At 41.1% G+C, this 12,951-nt stretch overlaps 1 protein-coding gene across 1 annotated transcript in view; it reads right to left on the reverse strand.

Annotated features, from left to right (window-relative positions):
- Positions 1 to 9,394, reverse strand: part of LOC122797809 (vomeronasal type-2 receptor 26-like) — a 153,230-nt gene extending 143,836 nt beyond the window's left edge. The window contains exon 1 of the mRNA XM_044066331.1: positions 8,989 to 9,394. Coding sequence (XP_043922266.1) covers positions 8,989 to 9,394 — 406 coding nt within the window. The remainder of the gene's footprint in view (positions 1 to 8,988) is intronic.
- Between the last annotated feature and the right edge of the window lie 3,557 nt (positions 9,395 to 12,951).

The raw sequence follows: 12,951 nt of genomic DNA on the forward strand, positions 1-12,951 counted from the left end.
ACTTTGCAATTCAGGGGTATTGTAGCATATCTTTTTTATGGTCTGTGTGAGGAAGGGGTCCTTGCTCTGTGACTACATGGGTGAACATGGATGGGGCAACAATAATAAAAAAAAGAGGTCATTCTAGACTTCTCTGTGGCAATTGGCTTAATAGTAGCCAACATATGGTTCAGAAAGAGAGACACATACCAAAGTAACCAACATCCAACTCAGGTAGACTTTCTCCTAGTAAGGAAAAGGCACTGGGTTAGAATCAGTGATTGCAAAGTCATCCCTAGTGAAACAGTCAGCCCACAGCATAAACCAATGGTTGGCACAATCAGCTGCAATCAGCAGTCAGAGAAGACTCTAAGGTCAACAGAGACCAGGCTGAAGACTTGGAAGTTGACTGGAGAGAAAGAACAACAGTTCAGGAAATTACTCAGTGATCTAGCACCTCAAGAAGTAGAGGATATAGGTGGAGTTGAAGAAGAATGGCAGTGCCTCAAAATAGCAAGTGTGAGGACTACAGAACAGATATGCTTTTGAGCCATCTATGGAAATATGGTGTGATGCCTGCACACTGGCCCAGTAATCAAGGAGCCTCAATCCTCACCACTAACACCAGTGAGGGGCATCCACATTGGGAAGGATAACACATACACTCACAGTAAAGTGCAATTTCCCTTAAGAGCACACAGAGATTACAGTCAGTTTGGGGCTGGTTTCTCCCTTTCTCTCCAGATCCTCAATAAGACTCCTCACTGGCACAGCTATAGGGTACAGATCTCAGCCAACCAGTCAAGCCAAAACCTGCAGTGCCCTCTCTGTCCAACCAGTGTAGAGTTTAACCTCTCAACAAGACCATTAGTCTGGGGATGATAGTGGGTGATCTTCAGGTGCTTCACCCCACATTACTTCCACAGACAAGCCAGCAGGTCTGATATGAAATTCACACCTCTGTCAGTCAGTATTTCTTTTGGGAAACCTACCCTGCTGAAAATATCTAACAAAGCATTTGTCACTTTTTCTACCTCAGTGGAGGACAAAGCCAATACCTCAGGGCATCTTATAGCATAATCTACGACCACTAGGATATACTTTTTCTCTGTAGAACTTTGGATACTCAGAGGCCCCACACGATCCATAGCTACCCTCCAAAATGGCTCCTCAATCACAGGCAAAGGCATCAAAGGATCTCTCACCTTGTCTCCTGCCTTGCCTACCTTTTGGCACTGCTCAAAGGTCCTGCAGTACCCTGGAAATTCCAGGCCAATAGAAGTTCCGCATAATATGTCTCTTTGTACATTTTATGCCCATATGACCTGCAAAGGGAATATCATGGGCTATGGCTAGAAGTGCCAGATGGTAGGATATAGGCACTACCAACTGTTGTATTCTCTCACCTTCTAGCCCTCCCTCAGGGGTCCACTCTATATACAATAACCCTTTGGCCAGTATACAGATTCCCCTTTCCCTTGAGAATCAGGTGCCTCACTGGCTACCTGCCTCAGGCCTTGCAATGTAGGGTCTGAGATCTGAGACTGTCTCAACTCTCTCTTTGTAACCCTCCCCAGCTCCCCTTCCACAGGAATTCTGGCATCCTCTGACAGCGGTGCCTCACTATCAGCCTGGGTGCTACTACTCACTTCTATCTTTGAATCACTCTGTCCAAGGGAACATTAGTACCCACAAGCAGCTGTGGCTCACCTCCAGTCTCACTGCTACAGAGTAGCTTCCTCCCTGAAGTAACCATCTCACCAGTCCTGGCTGCAAGTATGCCATCTATCTGGGTCTCTCCCAGGCTACCAGACCCACATGCTTATCTCCTAGCCTGACTGTGTGCAACTGCATAAGGACATGATACTGCCTCATCCAAATCCTTCCCTATCAGGACATCTGCAGTATGGTAGTTCAGTACCCTTGGTGTCTCAAGACAACCTACTATTGGCATTTTGTCTTTCCTACTTACCGGCTCTCTCACCTTTTGTTCCCCACCTTGCCTCCATGGAAATCTGTATGCCACATGACCCCACTGGTTGCATTCAGAACATTTAACACTAGGTCCTGGATGTGTATCTGGACTAGTGGCTTCCCCTGCTACTGGCAGATTCTGTTGGGGCAGTCTGGGATGCCCACCATGGGCTTCTTTAAGCCCATGAGCAGTACTGGGGGTTCCTTACCTTTGCATGGATGCCCTGCTTGCTAGGTATAGGTCTCCCTTCTTCCCCAACTCATCTGAAGTAGCACATTGCATATCAGCTAACCAGATCCTCAAGTCCTCAGGCAAAGTGCTAAGGGCTTGTTCCCTTACCAAAAGGTCTGCCAGCCCTTCAAAAGTGGTGACATCACATTCACTCCCCCATCTATCAAAATAAGTGCTCAGTTCAGCAACATATTCACACACACTTTCATCTGCCTTACATCTATGCTCACAAAATGTTTTCCTATAAGTTTCAGGTTTCAGCTTAAAAAATTCTAACAAATAATTCTTAATAGCAGTATAATTTAAGAAATCATTGTCTGACAGTTTGGAAAGTACATTTACAGCTTTACCATGGCGTAAGGGGGTCAGGAACTGTACCCAGATCCTTTGGTCAACATTATACTGTTTACATACCATCTCAAACATATGGATGAAACTATCAAAAGTATCCCCCTCTGTAAACTGCAGAATACATTTACTGACCTTTTGTGTTTCTGGGGTCCAGTTACTCCCTTCCCCATTACCTCCATGACTCTGGTGAAGAGTCAGCATCTCTTTTTCTTGCTGCATCTGCCTTTCCTTCTCCTCAGCTTCCAGGCCTAGCAGTTTCTCATTCTCCTCAGCCTGTAGACATCTCAGTCTCTCTGCTGCTACTGTTTCCAAATGCCTGGCCTTCAACTCAAGTTTCTTTAGCTCCAGATGGATTTGTAAGTCCTCTGCAGAAAGGTTGAGCTGTCCATTCTCTGAGTGTTGTACATCTCCACAGCCAGTGTGATCGCCCTCCTGATTGCTGTTTTCTGATGCAGCTGAGACCAAAGCTGCAATCATGTATGCCTTATTCAGGTTTCCATGCACCAATCCCTTAGCCTGCCACATCTCAGCCAACTGTCTCCTTGTCAGCTTGCCATACTCCTCTGCTGACATGCTTGCCTGCTCTCTCTGACTAACTAAGCTAACAAAAGAAGTAAAACAATTGTGATCTGAACTTTGAATATTCACTGTGTGGCTGAATTAGAGTACAAAAACAACTTCAGTAATCACTGTACACAAGCTAAAGGAATTCACTATCCATACCACTACAAGCCAATTGCCAACTGATTAATATGTGGTGTGGATATCCCACCACTGCCAACCAATTAATATGTGAAACCCGTGCACTGGCCCAGTAATCAAGGAGCCTCAATCCTCACCACTAACACCAGTGAGGGGCATCCACACTGGGAAGGATAGCAAATATACACACAGTAATGTACAATTTCCCTTAAGAACACACAGAAATCACAGTCGGTTTGGGGCTGGTTTCTCCTTTTCTGTCCAGATCCCCAATAAGACTCCCCACTGGCACAGCTATAGGGTACAGATCTCAGCTGAGTAGTCAAGCCAAAACCTGCAGTGCTCTCTCTGTCCAACCAGTGCTTTGTGTCCCTGCCCAAATAGCTGACATACACACACATTTTGAATTTTGGTTTATATACAAACACACAGACACTCCTGAGGAAGGCTGGCACAGGTTCTTCAGCTATGCCCCCTCCTGCCAGGTTATAAGGTAGTGATCACTGCCACTAACTACTCTTATCAGCAACTAAAAAGGTTCTTACCAAAGGGTGTCCAATTATTACTGTGCAATATTATTATCCAATTAGTAAGTGTGACAAACAGCAAGGCTTATTTGGAATGGCTTTGTACAGTAACACTAAATTCATGCAAATACTCTAGAGCTCACATTATCTCTACACAAAGCAGCCACATTTGAAAGGTTTAACATATTTAATAATAAATAATAAAAACACAAGACAAATCTCAGTTCAACACAGTGCTAGTCAAGAGTTCAGAAATCGCATTAAAATGCGTAAAATAACACTGTAGAATAGACTGACATAAATATAGAAAACAGCTAGTCTAAATTTTATTTTCTATCTATTTATCTATTTCTTAAGTGAAACACTAAAGTCTAAGATCCTACTTACATACATATAGAACAAAGTAAGTGCTGGTGATTGGTGAGTTCTGAAGACAAATGCCAAATGCTCTGATTCTCTCTCTCTGAAAAAGTCTTAAAATAATACATCACTGCTGACTCATTTTAGATTACATCATTCTTCTCTGGTTCCCAGACTAACAGAAATTCAGAGTTTTAACATTACTTTGATCTTGCACCTGGCCAAGAAACTACAGCAATAAAAGGGATTATATATGTAAAATCTAGCAATTAACTCTGGCCTCAAAAGAATACAAGGAATTCCTCAGTCCAGACATTATGTCTCTGAGCTTTGAGATCAGTCATACAATGCTTGACTTATCAGCTTTCTTCCAGCCGAGTGCACTGTGGTCACATTTTTAAAGTTCAACATTTAACAGAGTTTTCTAACATTTAAGAGGACAAGCCTGTGGATTATATTCATATTTTTAATGACATAGAATTATCTACAAAATTATATCTAGCTAGGCTGGCAGCCTTCACATATCTTCACATAAGGTACATAAGGAAAGCTGGTGGTAGAATTCCTAAGTCCTAGAAGTCATCAAAAAAAGGACTGCAGGAAAAAATGGGAGCTAGAAAAGACAAACCGATCTGTGATTAAATACTGGTTGGCTAGCAAAGAAGCTAAGAAACAAGTTGCAATAGCAAAGAACAAGACATCAGAGGCACTCTACCAGCTTCTGGAAAGTAAGTCAGTGGATGGCACAAAAAAAACTATATCAGGTTGCAAGGCACAGACAGAAAGATAAAGAAGATAGTCAGACACCCTTCATAAGGGATGCTAGCAACAACATGCTCTCGGGTTCCTATTAATTTGTCGAATTCCTGAAACTTCGAACCTGAGAACATCAAACTCAGATGTTCAAAGTTTCAGGAATTTGAACTAAAAAAAAATACAAACCCTAATAGCTACCTAATTGTTGCAAGCAGGGGGGCAAGCCCCCTGCACCCCCCACGTGGTGGTCTGTGTCCCCACACCCCCCGTTCTTTAAATATACCTACTCTGAGATTGCAATACAGTGTGGGAAGGGATGTAAGGGGTGCAGGGGGGCTTGCAACAGTTTATTTTCTTTCTTTTGTTTTTTTTTTTAAGTTATTGAAGTTCTGAAACTTCGAACATAAAGTTTTGACCTTATGGTGTTCGAAGTTTCAGAACTTCAATAAGGTAATAGGAACCCCATGCTCTCCAGTCCACAAGACATCAGAAGCAGGTGAAAGGAGTACTTTCAACAGCCTCTGAATGAAAAAAAACTCACAGAAGCTGTACTGCCCCTGACACAGCCTATAACGAGAGAAGAGGAACAGCCCACCATAGAAGAAGCAAGAACAGCACTAAGGAATATGAAGTCAGGGAAAGCAGCAGGCTCAGGTGAGGTCACAGCAGATATGATAAAGATGCTGGGTGTGATAGGGAGAAATAGCTTCTGATGATAAAGATGCTGGGTGTGATAGGGAGAAATAGCTTCTGAGGGTACTCATAGCAGTGTGGAGAGAGAAAGGCATATCTCAGATGACTAGAGAACTAGTGCCAGTGTTCAGGAACAAAGGGGATATTCATAAATGTGGGCAGTACAGAGGTATCAAACTCCTGTCACACAGCATGAAAGTTCTGGAGAGGGTGGTTGGTAAACAAATATGCAGAGTAAGGTGGGAGATAAGCAGTGTGGATTCAGATTAGGGTGCAGCATGACTGACCTGATGTTTACAGTGATACAGATAATTGAGAAGAAGCTAGAGATGAGGAAAGAGTCCAACTGGGCATTCCAAGACTTGGAGAAGGCATATGAGAAGGTCCCAAGTAAACTGATCTGGGAAATCCTGCAGTGCAACTTATGTATAAGGACACAATAAGTCAAGTATAAACAGTGTTCAGTTTTACACAGGGGTTCCCAGTGGGAGTGTTTATGCACCAGAGTTCAGTGAACACACTGCTGCTCATATTGGTGATGGACTTCATTAGCAAATAGGTTGGAGGGGACAGATCAACAAAGTTGCCATATGCAGATGATGTGTTCCAAGCAGATTCTGAGCAAGGACTTCAGCAAAGAATATGTGAATGGAATGCAAAACTGAAGGCAGATAGGATGAAACTGAGTACAGATAAGACAGCTGTAATGGCAGCAAATGATGGAGTTCAGAAGAAGCTAAGAACTGAGATAGAATGGAAAATAGTGGAACAGGTTAACAGCTTCAAGTATCTAGGAAAGGTGGTTGAGGAGAAGGGAAGTCTGAATGAGGAAGTCAAAGCTAGAATCAGAGGGGCTGCAGCCAAGTGGCACAGAGTGTCAGGTGTAGTATATAACAGAAGAATACCAATTAAGCTGAAAAATAAAGTGTACAAAACAGTGGTGAGACCAGTACTACTTGCATGGTATGGAAACTTGGGCAGTAAAAGCAGATCAGCTGAGGAAGTTAGAGGTGATGGAGATGAAATGCCTGAGAAGGGTGTTAGGATGCACACTGTGGGACAGATAAAGAAATGAGGACGTAAGACGAGAAGCCAAAGTAGTTCCAATTGCAGAAAAGGTCAAAGAGAACAGGTTACAGTGGTTTTGAAACATGTGCAAAAAAGCAGAAGACAATATAGTGAAGAAGATTTGGGACAGAGAGGAAGAAGGCAAGAGGAAACAAGGGAATGCAGCAGGGAATGCAGCAAAGAGGTGGATAGATTGTGTGAGAGAAGACCTGTGACAGGCGTGTGAGGGATATAAAAAATGTTAAGCTTGAGAGCCCCTTGTCCACACATTTTAAAATATATCATAATAGTGACCCAGGGAAATTAAGGGGTACTATTTTGGAAAACATAGTTGCGTGTGACAGTTGCTTAGATATTAAAAGTAAACTTTTGTACAAGGAAACTGTGTTTATTTTAAACTATGGTACTCTGACCCCTGCTGGTGTGAATGTAAATTGCAACTGGAAGTTCCTAGTCTAAATTGAAATTTAAGTTTAATTGTTTAGCTGGATGAGCCAGGTGCTTTCATTGTGATATTTAAGTGATGAAAAGATGAACTTTCTTTACTCCTTGAAGGCTGTTAAGCCTAGGTACTAGAGTGAGTTCTGTACTGTTTTTATGCAATAGATATTTATTGTTTGAATCTTGTTGTTATATATGAGTGTCAAAGAAGGCAGGAGAGTGACATTGAATAGAGGGAGAGAGATGGTGACAGGTGACACAACACCCCAACCCCATGTAGAAAATGGGAAAAAGGGGGTTGGTGATGATTAGAGTATCACACTTCATATCCCTCAATGAAGGCCCTGGAGTGCAAAAGCTGTTATACTAGTGACCTTTTAAATTTGTATGAGGAATAATTAAAATTAGTGATTTTGTCCCATCATTCATTTTGGCTTTTTTGAGATTTCTTGTGCTACAAGGTTGAGAGGTATGCCTAATGTTCATTGTCTCCCTCCTTCATAGTTGCAGGTATTGAATAATACCCAATATCCTCATTATATTAAAATAAACTTGTTACATTAACTTATCAGTTAGTTCAGTTGATTAATGTTGCTTCCCATCACAAAGGTGTAGGGTTCAAGCATTTACCCCCCCCCCCCACTTTTTAGTTTACATATTTTTAAGTCATATATTTTTTACTTCACATGCCTGTTGTATAGTGGTGGCGCAGAGGGCTAATATCCTCTGTAGGAGGAGGCAGGTTACAGCTTTGTAATTCTTTTTAGTGTCTTTAAGGTACACTGATTGTAGTATCCTTGATGTCAAGCAATTCTATGCTCCATTTTTTTTTTATTATGTGCCTATCAGGCACCAAAAACACTGAAAGTATACTCGACTGACTAAAAAACACCAGTAATCCAAAAAAGTCAGTAGAGGAAACCACAACCACGCTAACACTATAAGCGAAATAAATCACTAAATAAAAAGTTTATTAACGTTCACAGTATACAATCTCAAACGTTTTCGTCATGCAGTTGCTTGACTTCGTCAGATAAGGAGCTGACTAAAATTTCAGCTCATCTTATATAACCTTAATAGATGATAAAACAATTAATCAGTTAATGCTTGAAGTTTAAAATTTTAAAATGGTAAACATCCATTTTAAAGAATCCTTAATTTCTTAAAAAATATAAAATTCTTATAACTTTGATATGCTTTTATGTTAATAAAAATCAAACATATTTTATAAATTTCATACTAAACTTATGTTAAAATATATATGAAAAGTGTATAAATATATGGTAATTATTAATAAATAATGACAATCAAACAAAACACAGATGATCCATTATACTTGTATGATGTTATATTGAATACATATAGAAACTGAATGTATGTATATAAAGAAGAATTTGTTACATAAGACTTGATATAAATAAATACTATCTTGTTATTATTATTATATTCTACCTGCTTTTAGCTTGAGAAGTGGGGCAATAGAGATAGTATCATTTAGACCAGGGGACCTGTTGGCTTCTAATGTTATCTGCCAACAGGTTTCTTTATGTTCTAATTTAATTTCCCAAGGTCCTCCCCTATTATCCCTAGCCATCATCTCGATAACAAAAAATGAAAATTTAGCAGATGTGCATGCCAAAGTATGACGGTATAGTGCATTGTTAGTATTGTTCTTAGCTATCTCATAATAATGTTCATAGATCCTTCTTTTTAGGGATCTTTCCGTCTTACTGACGTAAAATGCTTGGCATTGTTGACATGTCGCCAAGTATATAAGTCCCTGACTATAACAATTAGAGTAAGAAGTTGCCCTAATCCATCTGTTTCTGGACATTAAATAAATTTTGTTAGTGTTAGAAATAAATCTACACTGCGTACATGTTCCGCACTTATAGGTACCCTTACGCTGATTTGAATATCTGTTAACAACAATATCATGTTCAAGAATATTCTTGATGTTATACCCCCTTCTGTATACAACGTTCACATTTTTGTTCTTGAGCTTGTCAAGGTCAGTTATATCCCTGAAAACTGCCCACTCATCATTAATAATCTTCCTAATAAGACCAAACTTTGCACTATATTGGGTTACAAAGGCTTTACTATACTGAAAATCAAGTTTCAAATGATCAGCCTGTCCCATATTTTTCTCTACAATACCTGTGCCCAAAATAGGCTTAATTTTTGTTTTTCTGCCTTGTAAGACCTCTTGTTTGATACTGTCAATGAACTTGTCAGGGTATCCCCTTTCACAAAACATGTCAAACAGTTTGGCACATTCTGATTTGAACTCACTTTCTTCTGAGGTCATTCTTGAAACCCTAACATATTGTCCTTTGACAATACTAAACTTTTGATGTCTTGGATGTGAACTATTGTAATGGATGTAACTACTGGAAAAAGTAGGCTTCCTATAAATAGCCGATTTGAAGCCGCTGTCCAATACTGAAAGTGTTACATCCAAATAATTAACTTTGTTAAAATGCACCTGATAAGGCATAATGTATCAGGCACAATACATAGGATAATACCTGGTGACTAGTGTCCCTACACTCAGCCCCAACCCACATTGTGTTTAAGTGCCACTAAGGCGCAATATTCAAAAGTAATACCCGATGTCTTTGTTTACCCAACCCACATTAAATGGAAGTGCCATGTTAGCATAAGATGAAAGTGTAATGTCAGATGGATAGTATTCCTTCTGACCAATGCTTTCAGAGTTCTGACTGGTGATTAGTGATCCCCATGTCCCACATCATTAAAGTTATTCCCTGGTGGCTAGTGAACCCCTCAACCCAATGTTGCAGGCTTTGCTTGTTAGTCTACGGGGTGTGTGTAGAAGTATGACAACCCCCCCACTCCCACACATACTCACCCACTCTCTAACTAACCCTCCTGGTGTGAGCTCCCAGGGACATATGCTCACAGATACACTTACAAATGCAGCCTGCTCACAGGCACACACTTGTACACCTCCAACACTACCTGAACAGTAATCTCTCCAGCTCATAACCTCTACATGATGGATAAACATGGCATTTTGGAAGCATGGCTTAGATTTCACATGCACAGTGCTGCCTGCAGAGACACAAAGGTGTTCACAGCATCAAATAAAACTGAGCACAATGTTAACAGGTTTTTTCATCATGCAGATTTGGTGAATCAAAAACAATAATAAGCTATGCCTTAAATGCATACTGAGTGCTCCCACATGACAAACAGGAAGTTTCATTACTCTACAGAAAAATTCCTTATAGCTCCTAGTAAGAGACTTACAAAAGGTAAATTTCAAAACATTAGTTCAGCAAAATATCTCTGCTTATACAAGGTAAGTGCTACTTTTCTCAAGTCCATTCATTTTTACTAAAACTGCTTTTAACTTCTATTCAACCTGTCATAATAAGATGTATGTTTATTACTTGTAAGCAGGGCAGCCAAACGTCCCTATTTGAGTGAAACTGTCCCCAGGATCAGCAGCCCGATCCCGAGTCCTGTACTGCCGGTTAAAATCCCGGAGAAACAGTCTCTGCTTTGTTTTTTTGACTGGCCTGTATACTGGTATACAAGCCAATCAAAAAATCACAAAACAGAGCTTATTGTGGAACTGCCTGGTGTTACGCATTGAACAGAAGAGGGTCTGCTGTGCGATTTTTTGAATGGCTCATATACTGGTATATGGGCCAATCAAAAATCGCCAAACACGGGGCTACTTGTGTTTAATGTGGAACTTCCTCTACAATCACTAGTTAATTTCAAATGTATAAAGGCTGCCTGACTTATATACAGGTATGTCAGGGGGTTAGCATCCACAGCCATCTGCACAAGGAATAAAAATATAGTACTATTTATTATTTTATTTAACATTTGTTTACCAGGAAAGTCCGACTTGGAACAAGCTAATTTTCAGTGGAGGCCTGGAGCAATGCTCCAGATGCATGTCTTTGTGACATATGAGGAAACTGGAGCACCCACAGGAAACCCACATGAATGCAGGAAGGACATGCAGACTCCAACAGAAGGCACACTAGATGAGAGTCAACCTGGAGAACCTCTTGCTGTGAGGTGACAATGTTAATTGCTGCACCACTGTGCCGTCCATTATTATTATCAGTTTTATATTTGTAAATATCAGTTACAGGTTTATGTCTGGTGCTGGATTATACTTACCCTAGCTATTTTGTGCTTTGGTGTATTCACAAGAGACTTTTTATCCAGCATCAGCATGGAACTGCCACCGCCTAATACTGGAATACTTGCAGCCCCTGATGATGAAGGAAGGATGAGCTGACACAGTCAGGGAGTACAGAGTGTGTGTGTGATGGACATGGGTAGTGTGTCCATAGACACAGTCTTTACACCTGCAGATATCTGGGCTAGCCACAAAGAGGAGAGGATAATGGGGACACTATCAGTCAGGGAAGGGTGTGGGCTCCCAAAAGACAGTTGTTAGAATCTGTTCCTACTACTCCTGGGCAGAGAGGTCCACACAGAAAATTGGTTAATGGTGCTCACTGGAGACATGATACTGCCTTCCTCTGAGGTTGGTGTGTCAGTCATCACAACACACTATATGTGCAGGACCATAGTGGAAGCACAAGTTAGTACCACCACAACCGCGGCAGAGATAGTCAGGGTGATGTAGGATGTGTGTGATGACCTACAGGAGTGCATGTTCTGTATTTGTGATTGCTTGGTTAGTCAATCACACACTAGAATGTGCAGTGTATATTCTTGCCTGCCGGGGATGAGGAGCATTCCACAGAGATGGTTAGCTGTCAAGTGTACAGATGGTAGCCAGCATGGCTGTAGACAACAAATATTCTGCTCCCGCAATGGTAGCACTTCCACAGCTGCATCTGTTGTAGAAGTGTCTATACCCAGGAGATGATGTCCCTGTGGTTGTGATCATAGCCATCACCAGAGTGGTATGTCTCATAGCAAATGTCACTCAAAGACATGCAGCACACCTGTATCAAGCTAAGGTCATGGTACATCCAGTGCAACTCCTTATCAAGCCAGCTTGCATGGGATACTGAATCCTCTGCCATGCACACTCTGGACCTGGCCAGTAGATAACAGTCACAGTGCTGCAACTATTGCTGAGATTGTGTCCCTGCAGACCCCCTTTTACATAACCACAACCCATTAGTTTCATTCTTCTCCTAAATAATGAGATGGATAGAAGGTGTTTGAATCTTACCACTCCCCCAAAATAATGTGAAGTACATTAATTGTCCTAAATCTTAACCTTTGGCACCTACCATATAAGTAAAGTGTGAATGGCATTAAGAGCTTATAGGTTCAAGAGTTCATAGGCATATACTAGGCTAACAATGACAAGGGTCTTTTTAAGCCTAGCCATGCATTGCAATTGTATCCAACAAGTTTGGTGCTCTAGAGGTTATTTTTTCGGGGTATATGTAAGCTAGAGCATGGATGGTCAAACGTTTACAGTTTGCCTGTATTCATTAGAGACATAGATGACAGACCAGGGGTGAATATTTGATTTCCCTTCCACTGATCCACGTAACACCTGAACAGGGTCAGGGAAGAACTTTGGTTCACATGGAAGGGAGGCCTGTTCCAGATAGGGGTATTCTCTGAGACATATACCTTTCCCTCCAACATGTCCTATTTATGTCACAAGAAAGATTTATGTCTGTAGATTGGGTAGTTTTGATGCTATTTGTTTTGCAGATAAGCAAGAGGTCATTCAGAGTTGGATCCTGGGATGCCTTGTATGTCATACATAAATCAACCCCTCAACAATGTGCAGGAGACAGAGTATAGGGATAGGGCTTTGAGACAATCTGCACAGGACATGTTGTTGCCCTGTATTCTTTTTATGGGGAACCTCGGAGATCAATC

Source organism: Protopterus annectens, chromosome 3.part1, assembly GCF_019279795.1.
Source record: "Protopterus annectens isolate FY-2018-M chromosome 3.part1, PAN1.0, whole genome shotgun sequence".
Lineage (NCBI taxonomy): Eukaryota > Metazoa > Chordata > Ceratodontiformes > Protopteridae > Protopterus > Protopterus annectens.